The sequence below is a fragment of the Salvelinus namaycush genome, chromosome 39, assembly GCF_016432855.1.
Source record: "Salvelinus namaycush isolate Seneca chromosome 39, SaNama_1.0, whole genome shotgun sequence".
Lineage (NCBI taxonomy): Eukaryota > Metazoa > Chordata > Actinopteri > Salmoniformes > Salmonidae > Salvelinus > Salvelinus namaycush.
Window position 1 is genome coordinate 18,047,090 of NC_052345.1, and position 19,788 is coordinate 18,066,877.

The 19,788-nt window shown below is 43.4% G+C and overlaps 1 protein-coding gene and 1 non-coding gene across 3 annotated transcripts; one reads left to right on the forward strand and one right to left on the reverse strand.

Moving 5' to 3' along the window:
• The first annotated feature begins 4,883 nt into the window (after positions 1 to 4,883).
• Positions 4,884 to 19,738, forward strand: LOC120032511 (aftiphilin-like). Of its 2 annotated transcripts, XM_038978634.1 has the most exons (10): positions 4,884 to 5,048; positions 7,008 to 8,877; positions 9,604 to 9,767; positions 10,248 to 10,377; positions 10,709 to 10,765; positions 11,085 to 11,216; positions 14,888 to 14,948; positions 15,774 to 15,857; positions 16,615 to 16,738; positions 19,009 to 19,738. In XM_038978634.1, the coding sequence occupies exons 2-10, from the start codon at positions 7,045 to 7,047 to the stop codon at positions 19,160 to 19,162; spliced, it is 2,739 nt and encodes a 912-aa protein (XP_038834562.1). In that variant the 5' UTR covers positions 4,884 to 5,048; positions 7,008 to 7,044; the 3' UTR covers positions 19,163 to 19,738. The 2 variants fall into 2 exon arrangements, with proteins under 2 accessions (XP_038834562.1, XP_038834563.1); XM_038978635.1 differs by lacking the exon at positions 15,774 to 15,857.
• trnar-ccu lies at positions 18,572 to 18,644 on the reverse strand. The gene has a single exon. It is a non-coding gene; the product is annotated as a tRNA-Arg (tRNA).
• Positions 19,739 to 19,788: the final 50 nt, after the last annotated feature.

Here is a 19,788-nt window from a genome sequence, read left to right on the forward strand (position 1 = left end):
TCTCCGGTTTTGGGGCATTTGTTTTGTGTGCGCCCTGTGTTTTGTGGGGTGGCTTATGTTCGCCGTTTTGTGCATTAAATAGCACTACCACTGAACTCTCTGCTTCCTGCGCCCGACTTCGCGCCCACTACACCCAGATCGTTACAGTGAGTCCCAAAATGTCTTGTATGCTGCTGCATAAATGATGTAATATGCAAGGGAGATATGTATACTGTAGCTAAGAAAGTAATACTAAGTGTATGTTGTGTAGTAAGCTGTTAGTAGCCCGTGTGCCTCACCCTAATAATTTGGTCTATTTTCACCAACGCAGTATTGTAAACACATCGTTCGTAGCCTGGTGTGTGCTTGTTTGACAACTTTTTTTGTACAGCTTTGACAGTGCTACTGATAGTAGTGGTGGTGCTTGCTTGCACATGCAAATTCAGCACACACAACATTCTATAATAGAATTGTATTATTTGACGTGTCAAATTAAAAGCTTATACAATGCGTCAAATAGTGTTATTTGACGTGTATCTTTTTTGACACGCAAAGACCCAAATGGCATTCAATGTGCCTAATAATTTTGTCTATTTTCACCTCTTATTTACACCTATTGGGCTAACTTGATGGTGCACATGTTGCCTATAACCTGTTTTAGAGAAATGTAATCATCAACTATTGTAAGAGCTTTCATTGTCTGTTTATATGCTCCCTTTATTTATTCTAGGGTTCTGACTTGTTGTACAGGGAGTACACTGTAAGAACAGCCCATGTTCTGAATTCTGTCACTGTATATTTGAAAGTGCTGATAGTTACAAATAGTTATATTGACTAGGTCCGTCGTCGCTCGTTCATTAATGTCTTAATCGAAATTATGGATTTCCTCTTTTCCGCTTGTCTTTCCTTTATTCCATAGTTTGTACATCTCAATTGTCAGTAGAAACCACATTTGTTTAAGCAAGTCAGCCATATCAGCTACAGTGCCTTGCAAAAGTATTCATCCCTCTTAACGTTTTTCCTATTTTGTTGCATTACAACCTGTAATTTAAATTAATTTTTATTTGAATTTCATGTAATGGACATACACAAAATAGTCCAAATTGGTGAAGTGAAATGAAAAAAATAACTTGTTTCAAAAAATAAAATAAAAAAAACATGGAAAAGTGGTGAGTGCATATTTATCCACCCCCTTTGCTATGAAGCCCCTAAATAAGATCTGGTGCAACCAATTACCTTCAGAAGTGACATAATTAGTTAAATAAAGTCCACCTGTGTGTAATCTAAGTGTCACATGATCTGTCACATGATCTCAGTATATATACACCTGTTCTGAAAGGCCCCAGAGTCTGCAACACCACTAAGCAAGGGGCACCACCAAGCAAGCGGCACCATGAAGACCAAGGAGCTCTCCAAACAGGTCAGGAACAAAGTTGTGGAGGAGTACAGATCAGGGTTGGGTTATAAAAAAATATCAAAAACTTTGAACATCCCACAGAGCACCATTAAATCCATTATTAAAAAATTGAAAGAATATGGCACCACAACAAACCTGCCAAGAGAGGGCCGCCCACCAAAACTCACGGACCAGGCAAGGAGGGCATTAATCAGAGGGGCAACAAAGAGACCAAAGATAACCCTGAAGGAGCTGCAAAGCGTCACAGCGGAGATTGGAGTATCTGTCCATAGGACCACTTTAAGCCGTACACTCCACAGAGCTGGACTTTACGGAAGAGTGGCTAGAAAAAAAGCCATTGTTTAAAGAAAAAATTAAGCAAACATGTTTGGTGTACGCCAAAAGGCATGTGGGAGACTCCCCAAACATATGGAAGAAGGTACTCATGTCAGATGAGACTCAAATTGAGCTTTTTGGCCATCAAGGAAAACGCTATGTCTGGAGCAAAGCCAGCACCTCTCATTACCCCGAGAACACCATCCCCACAGTGAAGTATGGTGGTGGCAGCATCATGCTGTGGGGATGTTTTCCATCGGCAGAGACTGGGAAACTGGTCAGAATTGAAGGAATGATGGATGGTGCAAAATACAGGGAAATTCTCGAGGGAAACCTGTTTCAGTCTTCCAGAGATTTGAGACTTGGACAGAGGTTCACCTTCCAGCAGGACAATGACCCTAAGCATAATGCTAAAGCAACACTCGAGTGGTTTAATTAAGGGGAAACATTTAAATGTCTTGGAATGGCCTAGTCAAAGCCCATAACTCAATCCAATTGAGAATCTGTGGTATGACTTAAAGATTGCTGTACACCGGTGGAACTCATCCAACTTGAAGGAGCTGGAGCAGTTTTGCCTTGAAGAATGGGCAAAAATCCCAGTGGCTAGATGTGCCAAGCTTATAGAGACATATCCCAAGAGGCTTGCAGCTGTAATTGCTGCAAAAGGTGGCTCTACAAAGTATTGACTTTGGGGGGGTGAATAGTTATGCACGCTCAAGTTCTGTTTTTCTGTCTTCTTGTTTGTTTCACAATAAAAAATATTTTGCATCTTCAAAGTGGTAGGCATGTTGTGTAAATCAAATGATACAAACCACCAAAAAATCTATTTTAATTCAAGGTTGTAAGGCAACAAAATTGGAAAAATGACAAGGGGGTGAATACTTCACAAGCCACTGTATGTTTTTTTTAAAGGCAGCAAATGAGGCTGAATGAACTGTTTCGCTGCCAGACAAGGCTCCGCTGAACGCCAGGTGTAGCAGTGGTAATGTGTTGGGACAGCTTTATGTGGGCACCGTTTGTCACCGTTATAGTGCAATTAATGTATTGTTTAGTGTTGTGTTGTGTAGTGGCTTTGCTGCTATGCATCCCAGATTTTGGGGGGTTTTCCCCACCAAGATTTACATGCTAAAATCGGCACTGCTTATCAAATACCAGTTAGCTCAGCTACAAATAATATTTATTATCTTGATGTACCTTAGAAAAAACCTGCTCTAAGTTGTATTGGAATTCCATTGCCATGTGGAGTGGGAAAATGCCACCGAAGTTGGGAGGATGGAAGTGTCAATGTCCACTTTGTACAATGTCAGTAAGTATCGTAGATGTAAACAATTAAACAAATTACATAAGACTTAGACTACCTTTTCTAAGACACTTACCTTGGCTACCCAGTTTTGACATCAGTCTGGCCTGTGGGTGTGGCACAGTGGAGGAGGCTCCTCCCACTGACGTGGCACTGGAGCTCTGTGCCAAGTTCGAGGACTGCCAGTTCCTACGCAAGGCCTGTGTTTCAGGCACCTGGGGCGACGCTGAGAAGCCCATCCCTACTTCCCCTTCATCGAGGATCAACCTTTCCAGGTATGTGGAGGATCTTCATTTCTTTTCAGTGGCTCATCTTTGTACTCCACCCTTTGATAGTGCCACTGAATCCTGCAATTTATAGCAGAGGGTTATGATTATAATATACAGTAGGTTCTAATGTGGTTATAGCATAGGGTTAGGTTTACATAAGAATAAAGAGAAACATTTAATATTGTTTCATAGGATTAAGCACGTTTTGAGAACACTGAAATCAAGTGTCAGGTGTCGTTCAGGTTCAAGAAGGTAACATGATTTAATACTCACAATACAACAATATGGCTGAACTTCCTCCCCTCTCGTTGTTTCTTCCCTAGATCGAGATCCATTGTGAACTACTGCGTTTCTTAGCCTCTTTGAGCCTCAGCTGACAAAATTGATTGCACAGCAATGTTCTGTCTTCTGATTTTCTATAAAATGTAGCCTACCTATTTCTGTTAGTTGTGATTTATTTTTTGTTTCATGGTATTGAGTGCTGTTGGTTTGAGATGGTCATGAAAAATAAAAGGCTTCCAGTATCACGTTTTAGGGAAGACCCAGATGCAGACAGTGTTGAAGTAACACACGTTTATTACTAGAACAGAGGGCAGGCAAAACAAAAGGTCAACCAGAGGTCAGTAATCCAGATTAGAGTCCAGAAGGTACCGAATGGCAGGCAGTCTCAGGGTAGGCAGAGGTCAAATAATCCAGTGTGGTAGGACAAGGAACAGGATGGCAGGACAAGGAACAGGGCAGGTAGAATGGTCAAAACCATGATCCAGACAGGCGCAAGGGGAAACCACTGGATGGGAATGGCATTTAAATAAAGGACATAGTGTGACCTTTATTTGCTAACATTTTGATTATATATTGGTTAACTAATATTGATTAATTTATAACTACAACAGACTACATATTTCAGTATGATTGGAAATTAATAATTGAATGGTTATGAAGTAGTTAATAATTATGTGGAGTATTATGTTTACACGGTGACCTTTCAGTTCTGCAATAATTAAATTACGTTTCTTTTGAATCATGGCATATTACAATAATTTCATGAACTATGCCAGTAGATTATATTGCAGGGGCACAGGTTATTATTAAAGAGTAGAATGGTGATTTTCTATTCCTTCGCCTTGATGCTTGACAATGTCTGTGTATGTTGAGAAGCTCTTTCAGTGGCCTATACATTTTCAATTAAAATATTTGAATCAGGAGCCATGTGTCATAGATTAATCAGTTAATTTGGGAAATTTGGATTGTGGATTGTTTCAAATTAAAATGATTGAGGATTATTATAGACCTAAAGAGAAGTATGCAGTGCAGTATCTTTTCGTTGCTCAGTTTACCAGCTGCTTGAATGGGAGACCAAGTGATGGCTCACTCTTCTAACTGACGTAAAAGAAGCCCCCAATTTACTTGAGTCATTTTCTATTAAGGTAACTTTACGTTTACTCGAGTATGGCAATTGGGTACTTTTTCCACCATTAACTACTACTCAGTATTACTAGAGCCAGTGCAGATGGATTTTGGATGCAGACTATTCTCCGCTTGTTCATGTACTCTAGTATGCTCTGCTTACCAAGCAGTGGAAAAACCAAAAGCTCTTGTTGCATGCTGGGTAATATTCGGAGAGAGAAGGTGCCAAAGTAGGATCATCATAACCGGCTGACTCAACCTAGTTTTCTTAGTCAGAGCGAAACCACTTTGCTGTCTTGTTTTAAGTCTGACAAGTGTCCACTTCATCTGAACCATGGGAATGAATGGTCAAGATCTTAAGGTATGCCGAAATGTTTATTGGTACACTGCCAACCAACCCGGATACGATGAGACTAGCTAAAGCAAGCAGGCTAGCGAGAGACGGGAGGACAACTTGATAGATAGCTAGCTAACAGTTAACGTTAGCTACAAATGCCAGTGTATTAGCAAGCTAGCTAGCATCATAACTACCTACCTACCTAGCTAGTTAGTTACTCTGTCACTTCTGTCCTCATATCGAATCAATGTAGAAAACATATTTTCATAATAATTTAGCCTATTGTTAGTTAGCTATCCATTCGCATAGGCTACCAGGTTGTTGTTATTAGCTTGCTAGCTACGCCATTTGTGCTGGCAAGTGGTAGCTAACTACACAGGCTACGTATCTTGGCCAACTAGCTAACAGTCAGCTAGCTAGCTATCCCCCTGCCCTCCCCAGCTGATGGAGTGTACGGTGTATGCCAGCCATGGCCTGTTTTCCGTTCTAGCCTAAGCCTGGATGGCACGTATGGTAATTTAGCTGTTAGCATAATCAAAATGATTTATTCAGCTAGCTAGTTAACTATCTGGTTAACGTGAGCTATTTGGCTAGCAACTACGTTAACTTGCTTCCAGTTGCTAGCTAGCTACCTATCTTTGCTCGGCTAAAATTGAGCTAAATAGCTAGGTTGTGGGTAGTCGGCAACAAATTATCATAGGAAGGGTTTCGTGTTTTCTTTGTTTTGGTTACCCAGAGGTTTCTAGATAGTGGTCTGTCATCACCTGTCAGTTTTAGGTTTGTTGACAGTCTAATTTGGTGAATGAATAACTAGCTGGACAAGACATGGGGTTGGAGGACACCTGTTTCTGATGTGTCAATTAGTTAACAATGTTGTATTATAAACAGATTCATGTTGCATTATGAATGTTTATGATACAACATATTATAACACATACCATATCATGCAATCATAGAGCCCATAATAAAGCAATAGGCAGTGTTATTTGTTGTGAATAGCTATCATATCAGATCATTTTTTCTTTAATGCCATCTTGCTTTCATACACAGTATCAGAAGCCACTTCAAGTAGCCTAGAGATTTAACAATGTTTCAAATGCCTTCCAAGGTTTCATGTCAAGACTTACGAGGCCTAAGATATCTAGTCAAGGCCTCATGGGCATGAATTCTCTATTCTGAAACGTGTCCAAATTTGTGTCAGGTTTTGACTCAGAACTGTACTTTCGGCGCTCTAGTCTGGATGTGAGTAAAGCACAATGTAGGCTTAAGAGTGCGTTATGCAAGTTCAGCCTTGAGCATCCAAAAATAACATCAATATTTCTATGCCCTATGTCTGGTTTAGTGATGAATTAAAAAATGTCAAGGAAATGGATCACACCTGGAGGCACAAAATGCCTAGGCATATGCTCTAAATCTAATTTTTCAAAAGGAGGCATTCTACATATCTTGACGGGCCTATGTCAATATACAAATACTACACACACAAAACCCTTAGGTCAATGCAAACACAAATTGGGTACAAAGTTCATTGGTTGAAGTAATTAGGCCAGTTTAGATAAACACAACAAATATTTGTACTGATAAAATAAATTGTAGCTCATTTTCAGGTCTCATTTGCTACTATTTAGGTAGGTCATAAGAAATGAGTGCTCAACATTGCCTTTTGGCCCTTTTCTACATCACAACACCACTTCGCCATTATCACTTAATTACTGTCAATTTGAAAACAATCTGTCCACTTTTAGCCTGGAGAGCTTTGGTAATTTAATTTGGGTTTAAGGCTGAAGCAACACACCAGACAAAGAAAACAGCCTAGATTCCCCCAGAGACCGTTTCTAGGTCTGTAGGCTAACACATTGTCGTTTTGTAAATTCTGACCTTTTAGCCTTCAGAAATGTGTTTTTAAGAGGGAAATAGTGTAATTTCTAGCATTTATATGCTCTTCATTGTTTGGTCACACTGACTAGTGTCTTTACCCTCTAGGTGTAACCTCGAGGCGTAGTGTGACTGCTTTAGGACCATGGAGCCGGACGTGATCCGCATGTACTCCTCCTCCCCACCCCCAATGGAGGACGGAGCTGAGGAAGAGGATGACGAGTTTGGGGACTTTGGGGGCTTCTCTGGAGTTCCGACCAGCACCAGCTTCAATGAGTTTGACACCCCAGCGACCTTCAACCAGACCCCAGCCTTGGCTGCCACTTCACCACCTGAACTCCTCAACAATGGAGGGGTGGTTGGGTTGTCAAACCTCAGTTCAGGTCCCGTGGGAAGGGGTCCCGTGGTCAAGCGCTCCAACTCCAAGTCAAATGGTGTTGTGCCAGGAGGCTGCCAGTACGACAGTCCTTTGGAGAGAACTGTGAACGTGGAGGAGTTAAAAAAGCTTGCCGACCACACTCGAGCCAATAATTATTCTACCTCCCTGGACATATCTGGGAGGGGTCAGACTGACAACATAGACAAGCCTGTCGACTGCAATGGTGGGGTCCCGGAAGTTCTGACCAACGGCTTTGCGACTTTTGAAATAGAGGGAATCCCATCTTTGCAGAATTCGATCTGCTCTAAAAAGAAAGGAATCACCACAGAGTGTGCAGACGACTGCCCTCCCAGCAGCCCCGAGAACGACTTTGCGGATTTCTCTGCTTTTCCTAATGCAGATGTTCAAGGACACTCCAGCGAGGTGACAAACCGCACCAGCGAGAACTTGGACAATCACTACCGGGACGAACGGCTGGCAGAGGAACCCTGTCAGCAGCAGAAGCACTCTAATGTAGAGCAGGGAATCAGGTCAGGGGACGTCGTCAGGGACACTCCCATTACAACTGGATCCAACGACATCGCTGGCTCTGATTCTCTATCGCAACTTGCTGAGGCTCGAGACACTGGCGAAGGCTTGAGCAATGGGGACGGGGGCTTTCAAAGAGACACTGCTAACTCTGAGCAAAGGAACGTAGAGCCGGACTTTGCACACAAGCACTCTGCTACTGAGGTGGTTGTTAGTGAGGATTCTGCCCCAGAGTTGGTTTGTGGCGAGGATTCTGCCTCCAAGGCACTTTATGTTGACAAACCGGTTGCCCATAACGGTGTGTATTTGGAGCAGTCGGAAGAGGAGGTGGAAGAAGAGAAGGCAGGTGTCAGTGAAAACAGGGGTTTGCCCGATACAGACGATGAAGATGGGAATGGCGAGCAAGCAGACGAGAAGCCTGGGTCCGGAAACGAAACAGAAACGGAGACTGAAACGTCTTTCGGCCGACCTCTGTCCACGGATGCCCTTGAGGAGTACGGCGACATCAGCACGACGGGCTCTGTGCCCTCGCCGCTGCTCCAAGAGGAGACGGCCACACCTGCCGACCACAGCCAACTGCTGGAGGACGATGACGGTGAAGACTTTGATGACTTTGGAGACTTCGGGGACGTGGGCTCTTTTAGCGGACAGGGCTTTGCTGACTTTGACCAGCCAGAGTTGCAACTAGAGGAACAACCTGCACCTCTCACACAGGAACTAGTGGACGACGACAAAGACTTTGGTGAATTTGACGCCCCCAACAGCCACATTGGTGGTGGGAAGGCAATTGAGAATGAAGATGGGGGGAAGTTTGCGGATTTTCCCGGCAGCAACAGTTTTGCTGACTTTAGCTCAGCTCCTGTTGGTGCGGACCCTGATGCAGATGCTGGTTGGAATGCCTTTGATGAGCCTGTACAGGGTCAAGGGGAGGGCAATTCCTGGGCTGCATTTGGAGAGGAGCCGACCGCCAATGCTCCTTTGGAAACGGCTGAAGACGAGTGGCAGGAGAGTGAACCTGTAGCAGCCCGTTCATCCAGCAGCCATCAGATCAGTAGAAGAGACAGTCAGTCTGTAAGTTTTTCTGTGCGAGTTTGACCACTCAGGGTTTGAACTCGGTTCTCCTGCGCACCACAATAACATATTACGCCTCTGAGCTAAAGGCAAGAGAACTCATCACGCAAGTTTGTTTCTGAACCACCTCTGTAGCATTCAGAAATGTAGCTTACTTGACAGGAAAGTAGTGGTGTTTTAAAAACCCCTCTTACAGTAATCGAAGGTGCCCAATTGAATGTAGTTGTATTGTACTATCCAGGAAAAGTATGCTCAATGACACTTTTAGGGAAATTCTGACGCTCTCATGACGTTTATCAGTAGAGTAGTAGAGAGCCGTACACCTGCCCTCCCTTAGGAATGTGACCAGGCAGGGAATTCCACCTTTTCAAGTACATACCATTTATCAATGCCCCTCCTTCTCCTTGCTATTGGAGTCAAGCGCTACAATTTATTAAAGATTTGAAATGTGTTGATTGAATCACGTCAGTGTCAGTCATTGTTGGACATAATAGAATACAGCTTTATTGTCTATCGAAACAGATATTAATATCTGAGCTGTCTATTGTATTGTGCATCCCCTGTCCAGCAATGCAGGCTAACTGCCAGCTGCCACACGTGATAACAGAAGACTTATTCAACCCGTATCTTATTCAACAATATTGATTATTATTACGTGTTTGTTATATCACTGAACCAGTGTCTTATTCAACAATGTTGGTCGTTATCATGTGTTTGTTATACCAGGCGGCGCTGTGCAGTCGGCTGGAGAAGCTTTTTCTGGACATTTTCCCCGACGCACCTGCTCTGCAGGTGAGGGTGGAGGTGGTCCCCCTCAAAACCCTGCTGGAGCCTCCTGTGAGGTTACAGCAGGAAGAGCATGAAATGATGAGCGGTGTGCCAGACAATGGGTGAGAGAAACACCCCCCTTTTTAATTTGGGCTGGGACGATACCAGTATTGCAATATTTTTTCCGTGGCAAAAATGAAAACACGAAGCAGGCCAAACTCCTTGATCCATAACCTGCTGTATGTAAAATATTGTGTGCTATATTTTGGAAAATAAACAAATGTGACTGGATGACGACATAATGACGTTTGTTTCCAGCATTAGGGCTGTTTTCCTAAAGCAATTAAACCGCCTCGTGTTTTGTTTCCTTGCCATGATACTAACGAGTATCGGGATGCTAGTATCGTCTCGACCCTAATATCCCATAACTACACACAATCTCATCAATACACAGAAAGACTCTGGTCTGCTCTATCTTTTTTTATACAACAGAAATATACTGTTACTGTGTCTGTATACTATGCAGTCAAGAATATTTGCGTACTACTATGGCGTATTTTTTTTTAACATTCCTGCTTTGTCATCGGTGTCCGTTGCTACAGGGCCGAGGGGGACGTGTTGTGGAGGCAACTGCTGGACATCCACGAGGCGTTTGGCCTGCGGCACCAGTGGGGCGGCTCGCACAGCAACAAGACATTACTCTGTTTCCTGGGCATCGACATTAGGAACATTGTGAGTTCTGCCGCCAGTCAGCAGTCATCACATTGTCCGTGTCCCAAATGGCACCCTATTCCCTATATAGTGCACTACTTTTGACCAGAGCACATAGTGATATAGGGAATAGGGTGCCATTTGGGACATGCCATTCTCCCCCTTTCTGTGACCGTGTCCTTTTTTATTAATGGCTCTGTGGGGGGGAAAACACGAACCGTGATTGTATTTCAGATGTATTGCGAGAATGTTTTAACTTTTCGTCTGTCAAATGGAAAAAGGTTGTTTGTAAGACTATTTGCATCAGAGAGAGGAGGAATGATTGTGAAATGTGTTCTGTGTTTCCCCACAGCTTTTCACAGGTCAGAAGAAGCAGCCAGTGATAGTTCCCATGTATGCTGCCAGCCTGGTGAGTTAACTATACGCTGCAAAGATGTATTTATCTCCCCCTTCAAACCACCCACTCGCTCCTCAATTGTTTTTGCCCTTCTCGAGGAAACGGACCAAGAGACAAATTAACTCAGGGATTATAAAATCAAATAAATTCTGGTGACATTTTTGTCAACTGGTTGCAAAATGTTTTTTACTGACACGTCCTACAAATGTATGGTTACAACATTCCGGGAACCTTCCCAAAATTCCCAGGTTTTAACCAGAATTGTTCAACCCTATACACATACCAGTATTTTAGTACGTTTAGGATGTAACCCTGCCTCTCTGTTACCTAGGGCATGCTGGAACCCACCAAAGAGCCAGTAAAACCCATATCAGCGGCAGAGATGATCACGTCCATAGCACAACAAGTACCTCCAGTGGCCCCAGCAGAGATCATAAGCACTAGTCCACCAGACACAGCCCAGGTTGGACTCCTACATTGAATCACTATGGTCCTTTTGGGGCACAATGTTTGGAATTTAGATCTTTTATGTTTTGTGATTATTATTTTTTCAGGCCTTTTAGGTGCATTTCTTCTCATCGGTAGTCGTATGAGTATATACCAGGGCTCTCCAACCCTGATCCTGGAGAGCTACCATCCTGTATGTTTTCAACCCTAGTCGAGCACACCTGATTCTAATAATTAGTTGGTTGATCAGCAGAACCAGGTTAGTTACAACGGGGGTTGGAGCGAAAACCTAGAGGAGGGTTGCTCTCCAGGAACAGGGTTGGAGACCCCTGGTGGTATATACTGTATTGCAGAGGAGGCTGGTGGGAGGAGCTATATGAGAACGGGCTCAATGTAATGACTGGAATGGCATAAATGGATCAGTGTCAATCCACGTTTGACTCTGTTCCCTTTATTCCATTCCAGCCTTTACAATGAGCCCGTCCTCCTATAGCTCCTCCCACCAGCCTCCACTGCTGTATTGGCTGTAAGGCCAATTGTCACAACTGTATACAATGAATATATAGAGTTTATATGTGTTCTACAGTAATTGGTCTAATGTAGAACCTGAGGTGCTTTTCAAACAAGTTGGATAAATTATTTGGCTAGATCAGGTATTCCCAAACTTGGGTACGTGCAATGCCGCCGTGGGTACGCCAAATAAAAATGTGATACATATTTTTTTTAATTCTTCACATTTTCAAACAGTACATTTATATTTTCCAACGGAGCTATACATTTGGGTGAGTTTTTTTTTCTTCGCCCGAGTATCCTCGTTTCACTGCCAAAAATAAAATTAAACCATCTAGTGTTCAGCGAAATAACAACACAATGTCAAATACAGGTAGCCTAGTCAAATAATTAACATCCAATCACATTAATCGTTACTCTCTCACGAGAAACCTTCACTCTTGCACAGACATTTAGAAACTAAGCATGACAATTTGAAAAATAAGCCACGGGAGTTTTTTGAGTGAGAATAAAGACGACTTTCGAGTAGTAAGACATGTACACTGCTCAAAAAAATAAAGGGAACACTTAAACAACACAATGTAACTCCAAGTCAATTACACTTCTGTGAAATCGAACTGTCCACTTAGGAAGCAACACTGATTGACAATAAATTTCACATGCTGTTGTGCAAATGGAATAGACAAAAGGTGGAAATTATGGGCAATTAGCAAGACACCCCCAATAAAGGAATGGTTCTGCAGGTGGTGACCACAGACCACTTCTCAGTTCCTATGCTTCCTGGCTGATGTTTTGGTCACTTTTGAATGCTGGCGGTGCTTTCACTCTAGTGGTAGCATGAGACGGAGTCTACAACCCACACAAGTGGCTCAGATAGTGCAGTTCATCCAGGATGGCACATCAATGCGAGCTGTGGCAAAAAGGTTTCCTGTGTCTGTCAGCGTAGTGTCCAGAGCATGGAGGCGCTACCAGGAGACAGGCCAGTACATCAGGAGACGTGGAGGAGGCCGTAGGAGGGCAACAACCCAGCAGCAGGACCGCTACCTCCGCCTTTGTGCAAGGAGGTGCACTGCCAGAGCCCTGCAAAATGACCTCCAGCAGGCCACAAATGTGCATGTGTCAGCATATGGTCTCACAAGGGGTCTGAGGATCTCATCTCGGTACCTAATGGCAGTCAGGCTACCTCTGGCGAGCACATGGAGGGCTGTGCGGCCTCCACTGCAGCATCCATCGAGAGGCTCTTGCTGCAAAGGGAATGCCTGACAGCTTGAAAGACGTTTTGAACAGTACAGTGAAAATGGTTAACTTTGTTAAAGCAAGGCCCCTGAACTTGTGTATTTTCTACATTTTGCAATGATATGGGCAGCGACCATGTAACGCTTTTATAACGTACAGAAGTGCGCTGGTTATCAAGGGGCAAAGTATAGACTCGTTTTTTTTAATTGAGAGACGAGCTTAAAGTTTCGACTGACCATAATTTTCACTTGTCTGACCGCTTGCATGATGACGAGTTTCTCACACGACTGGCCTATCTGGGTGATGTTTTTTTCTCACCTGAATGGTCTGAATCTAGGATTACAGGGACCCTCCGCAACTATATTCAATATGCGGGACAAAATTGAGGCTATGATTAAGAAGTTGGAGCTCTTTTCTGTCTGCATTAACAAGGACAACACACAGGTCTTTCCATGATTGTTTGTGTGCAAATGAACTCAAGCTGACGGACAATGTCAAATGTGATATAGTGCACCTGAGTGAGCTGAGTGCGCAATTACGCAGGTACTTTCCCCGAAACGGACGACACAAACAACTGGATTGGTTATCCCTTTCATGCCCTGCTTCCAGTCCACTTACCGATATCTGAACAAGAGGGCTTCATCGAAATTACAACAAGCGGTTCTGTGAAAATTGAATTGAATCAGAAGCCACTGCCAGATTTCTGGCTAGGGCTGTGCTCAAAGTATCCTGCCTTGGCAAATTGCACTGTGATGTCCCTTGCAACCATGTATCTACGTGAGAGTGGATTCTTGGCCCTCACTTGCATGAAAACTAAATACAGGCACAGACTGTGTGTGGAAAATGATTTAAGACAGACTCTCTCCAATACAACATTGCAGAGTTATGTGCGTCCTTTCAAGCACACCCTTTCTTTTTAACCTGTGGTGAGTTATTCACAATTTTTGATGAACAAACAATGTTTTCTATGTAAGATGGCTAAATAAAGAGCAAAATTATTGATTATTATTATATTATTATTTGTGCCCTGGTTCTATAAGAGCTCTTTGTCACTTCCCACAAGCCGGGTTGTGACACAAAAACACTCATTCTTATGTTTAATAAATGTATCGTATAGTGTGTGTGTGGCAGGCTTACAATGATGGCAAAAAAACATTTGAGAGTGTGCTGACCCTGGTGCTAGAGGGGGTACGCAGCTGGAGGCTGAATGTTTTGAAGGGGTACGGGATTATAAAAAGTTTGGGAACCACTGGGCTAGAGAATACTAAGGTTGAGTTCCTGCCTCACAAGATGCGCAGGCATTGCATCAACCAATGGTAGCGTGCCACGTCATCAACTGTGCAGCCGGGCATCGGATGGCTCTGTCATATGGGTTGCGTTCCCCTTCTCAGACATTACATGCATCATCCAATGGTTGGGAGCCACATTTTCGACTGTCATCGACTGACAAATTGCTATAACATATGCTGTTGGTTAGCTGATACATAAAACACCTATCCAGGCATTGTAATATTTGGCAAGCGTCAGCAACGCCTTGGCAGAGAAACGTACCCATGAAGTGGTAAGCTGATTTGTTAAATACCTATCCAGGTGTTGTAAGATATGGCATCGGTCCGCAATGTAGTCTGGTAGGAACTCGACCTTAGACTGCAGAGTTGTTGTAAGGGTAGAAGCCAGTGGAGGCTGCTGAGGGGAGGACGGCTCATAATAATGACTGGAACAGAGTGAATGGAAGGCCAAGTGTTTGATGTATTTGATACCGTTCCACTGATTCCTCGAGCCCGTCCTCCCCAATTAAGTTGCCACTAACCTCCTGGGATAGAAGCAGACCATTAGCAGGCTTCCTGACCACCTGCATAGGCGAATCACCTGTTGGCAAAGCTGTTCACTTTTACTGAGTGTCACCACCCTCCTCTGAGCTTGTTTGTTCCTCCTCACCAGGAAGTGCTCCCGCCCGTCCAGTTTGACTGGAGCAGCAGTGGCCTTACTAACCCCCTGGACGGTAGGTCCCTCCCACAAACCACCTGCTAAGATAATGAACCATTGTCCCCATTGGCTCTATCCAGAGCTAGCCTATTCCTTTTTTCCACCACTACATCTGTTTTGTCCAAACACACAAGCAGTCTAGACCTGTTTTTGCCTGCTGTCTTCCATTGGACAACATCATTTTATGTTTACTTCATCAACCATTGGTCATTACATGTTATAGTTTTACACAGAGTTACGTGAATTTTGTTTTAAAGACTATAGTATAAGATTACAGACAATTCTTATCTACATGCTCCCAAGTTTTTGTGTATTTCATTGCCATATTGGACCATTTCTGATTTCAGTTGTCATATCCAGATGCATAAAATATATTTATCTCATCAAATCTTCTCCTTTATGCCTTTTGTTGTTAGCAACAAATAATTTAGCTAAATTGCTAAATAATTTGTTCTGCACGGTTCATGCTACAAAGCCGTGATGACAATTCATGCTTCAAAATGTCAATGCAGATTTTTCATTAACCTGTAGATAGAATCTCACAGTATTTTCTCATTAACACAGCTACGTCAGTTAGCTTGCCCTGGTTCATGTTCATTAGGCATCAAATGGAATAAAACGGAGGGACTACCTGGATTTAAGAAACTCCTGGAGTTTCAGTTGCAAAATGTTTTCAAACCTTTCGTGCCTACTGAACACGACCCCTGTGCTCTTTCTTTGTAACTAATAATAATGACCAGCTCAGCTGCATGTCTTTTAAGTGCGTCTCTTTCCTGACTTCTTCTCTGTGTTATAACCCACTGCCGCCTCGGTCTGCCTGTCCGCTATGTTGAATGTCAAGCGAGCGGAGGCTCGTCTCTGCTCAACCTCGATTTCTTTGGGCCCGTGGAGGACTCTGGCCCTAGCAGCTCCACCTCCATCCCAGGTCAGCACAGGAAACTCCAACCCCCTGACTGCCAGATTATTTTTTTCATGAATTTGTCTGAATCCCAAATTGACCGTTTGCCTCTACACCCTATGCAGAGACCGGAGAGGATTGGATAGGGGTAAAACAATACAGTGATAATTCCACCTATCTGATCGTAAGGCAAGGTTGACCTACTATCATATATGGCTTACACCGATTGAATCCTCATGGATCTTCACAGGTACACAGGGTGTAGAGGTCTAGGAGTCCATTTGGGATAAGGCCTTATTCTTTCCCCGATTCCTCGTGTCCTCTTACCTCTCTGTCAAAATGCACTGGGGGAGGTCAGAGAGGAGGAAGCTTGGATCTTCTCCAATGAGTTTTGGGAAAGAGGCGAGGACTGAAGGATGATTATTAAAGAGCCTCTGCCATACTCACAGTTTTCTCTTCTACTATTTGTTTTAGATTTCTTCTGGTCTTTGCTTAGACACTGACCTCATTAAATCAAGGTCTTATTTTTCCTGTGTGTTAATATTACCAACTGAATCAAACCTTGAATCAGAATATCTACCAAAATATTTGGGAATTGGCTACACTGAAGTTTAATAAAGTGCACCCCCCCTCCCTTGTTCTGAGTGGAATAGTAGACCGTGTATGTGTCTCAACTAGCTCCCTATTCCCTATATAGTGTACTACTTTTGACCAAAGTAGTGCACTATATAGGGGATAAGCTGCCATTTGGGATATATCCAATATAATGTGTTTGTGTGGTTAGGTGTGGACCCGGAGCTGTATGAGCTAACCACCGCTAAACTGGACCCCAGTGGCTCTGGGACCCGTGTGGCTGATGCCTTTGCCCGCCTTATGTCTACTATGGAGAAGACCAGCACCTCTACCAGGTTGGTCTATTACTGCACCTCAAAAATCTTTCAGGGGGAAGGTGCTTGAAATGAACCCCCCCCCCCAAAAAAATCTACTTTCATAAATCATATCTTGAAATTCATAACATACTAACTGCCTCTGTAGCGCACATTTTTAAGGAAGCTACTTACAGTGCCTCCTAAAGACATGATTGACATAGCCCACACTCTTTTCCCTATCAGCTGATCGTTGATGATTGGTGTAAATCTGCTAGTTAGGTAGCTCAATTATTATTGTACTCATTGTGATTTAACTTCATTACTCTTAGTAACTTCATAATAAAGCCTAATATTCATAATCCTCTAACTCGTGATAAATGGCTGGCTAGTGGCTTGTGTGGATATTTTAGTATATGGTGCTTAGTTAGAATCTAGACTACCTGTGTTCATTGCTTAATTTGTAAAGTGAGTGTGTGGGGGGGGGGGGGGGGGGGGGGGCTCTGAGGTACCAGAGCGCATTATATATATTTTTTAACCTTTGTTTATGTTAAAGTATTGCCTGCGTATCATTGCATTTACGTAGTGGCATAGAGCAGAGGCATTTACAGAAGTTGCACACATGGGGACCATTTTTAGTAGACTAGGGTCTGGGAGATGTTGTGCCTTTTTTTATAAACACATTTCATGCAATTCTACATCATTTTACATGGCTGGTGGCAAAATCTTTTTTAATACCGCACAAATTATTGAATTGACAGGCTACTAAACTGAGCATCAGAGATCAATAAAAATGACCTTGTCTTGAATCCATCAATAGCTTAGGCCTAGGTGAGTGGAGACACATTTGTACAATATGAGGAGGAAATTATAGTCCTAAAACGGGGTGACGAACTTGACGACGTCACGACGACTTGGGGCGGTGGGTTCAAAAACTACAAAACGAAATAAAAGGGCAATTGGGGAGGGAAAAGGGGGGCAGGTGCTCAGGCACACAGGTAGACCGCTATCTGCGCACATGCCTGTGTGCATGACTAAGTCGCTTTGGATCAAAACGTCTGCTAAATGGCATATATTATAAATGGCACCCTCTTCCCTTTATAGTGCACTACCTTTGACCAAAAGTAGTGCATTATAAAGGGAATAGGGTGCCATTTGGGATGTGGCCAGAGTCAATTGCACCTCTTGGAGATGAGAATAGCAAAACAATACAAATCTAACACAACCAACATCTCAGTCCCAAACATTAAATCAAGTTTTATTTGTCACATGTGCCGAATACAACTGGTGTAGACTACAGGGAAATGCTTGCTCACGAGCCATTCCCAACAATGCAGAGTTAAAAAACTGAAGTAGTAAAATGCACAGTAGATTGGATATGTATACAGGGAGTACCAGACCAGTGTGCAGTAATTGGGTAAGCAATGATGCTATAAAGAGGATAACGGTCATATATTTGCCGTTAGTTAGAGCTAATACTTTTAAGTCAAAAGTTAGTTAAATGGTGAACAGACACAAACAACCCTGGTATTTATAGACATGCAGGGCTGGAATGATTTTAATTGAACCACATTCTAGTGGGGACCCTTTTGAAACTGTGGTCTACTAGATGGAGACAGATTTTCTGTTTTGTTTTCATTTAAATTAAAATGTACCCTTTTATTTAACTAGGCAAGTCAGTTAAGAACAAATTCTTATTTACAATGCCGGCCAAACCCGGACGACGCTGGGTCAATTGTGCGCCGCCCTATGGGACTCCCAATCACGGCCGGATGTGATACAGCCTGGATTCGAACCAGGGACTGTAGTGATGCCTCTTGCACTGAGATGCAGTGCCTTAGACCGCTGCGCCACTCGGGAGCCCTAAAAATAGTCCACCCCAGATGGGACTCGAACCCACAATCCCTGGCTTAGGAGGCCAGTGCCTTATCCATTAGGCCACTGGGGCATGTGCATAAGCATGCAGACAGGATGCATACGAGGGCGAGACAAACACATCTGTATTAGCAGCCAGAGAGAGCTTGCTACATCTACATCGTCTCCCTTTTCTCCCCTCTGACCTTCTCCAATGCGTCGTGAGAAGGTGAGGAAAGAGGAAAGACACATGAGAAAGAGGCGAAGCCCATTAGAATCTGACTGTGGCTCATTCATTTGGTGAAGGGGGAAGGATGAGGGAATGTGTCCCTATTCCATTTGCACCTTGGTCAAACGTAATGCACCACAAAGGGAATATGGTGCTATTTGGGATACATTGTGTGTGTGTGTGTTCTCCAATAAAAATGGTGTCCCTCTCCTTCTCTCTGATTCTGCAGAAAGCCTCGGAAAGAGGAGAACCTAAGTGAGGAGACGTTGAAGGTGATTGCAGGGCTACCAGACCTGTCTTTCATGCAGGCCAAGGTGCTGATGTTCCCCACCACGCTGACCCCCTTGCGCTGCTCCTCTGACCCTGACCCCACACTCGACTGATCCACCCCAACTCCATCAATGCCCTCCTCTTCTCCTCCTTATCACCGTCTGTCATTCTATCACTATATCATGAAGTTATCCTTTTTGCTTCCATGCCATCATCCCTTTTGTCATTTTCTCCCTTTTTATTTGTTATTTTCAGTTTTAATCTTTTTAATCAAGTGAAGCATTTACCGATTTGTCCTTGTGAATGGAGAATGTTTAGTCAGACCTGGACTAGTCTAAGCCTGTAAAGCGAAGCTTTGTCAATAGCAGAGCAAGAGCAGTTTAACTTCTAGATCAAGGTCCTTGAAGAGAGGCCGCTTGTTTATGATAGGAGAATCAATGTGTACATAATCAGGGACGAATTGTGTTGGTTTCCGATGGTGGCTTTTACGTTTCTCATTGTGGCGGGCGTGTGTCAATGTTTGTCTTTGTGAGGAAATGAAACACTGGTTGAACCTCTTCAAAGCGAGGCTTGAATAAAGTGAAGTGGGATATACACTGAGTGTAGAAACCATTAGGAACACTTTCCTAGTATTGAGTTGCACCTCCCTTTGCCTTCAGAACAGCCTCAATTCGTCGGGGTATGGACTCTACAAGGTGTCGAAAGCGTTCCACAGGGATGCTGGCTCATGTTGACTCCA

Coding starts and splice junctions, on each gene's coding strand:
- LOC120032511 (XM_038978634.1), top strand. CDS start 7,045: ATGGAGCCGGACGTGATCCGCATGTACTCCTCCTCCCCACCCCCAATG. Junction 8,878..9,603: donor GTAGAAGAGACAGTCAGTCT/GTAAGTTTTTCT, acceptor TTGTTATACCAG/GCGGCGCTGTGCAGTCGGCT. Junction 16,739..19,008: donor AAGACCAGCACCTCTACCAG/GTTGGTCTATTA, acceptor CTGATTCTGCAG/AAAGCCTCGGAAAGAGGAGA.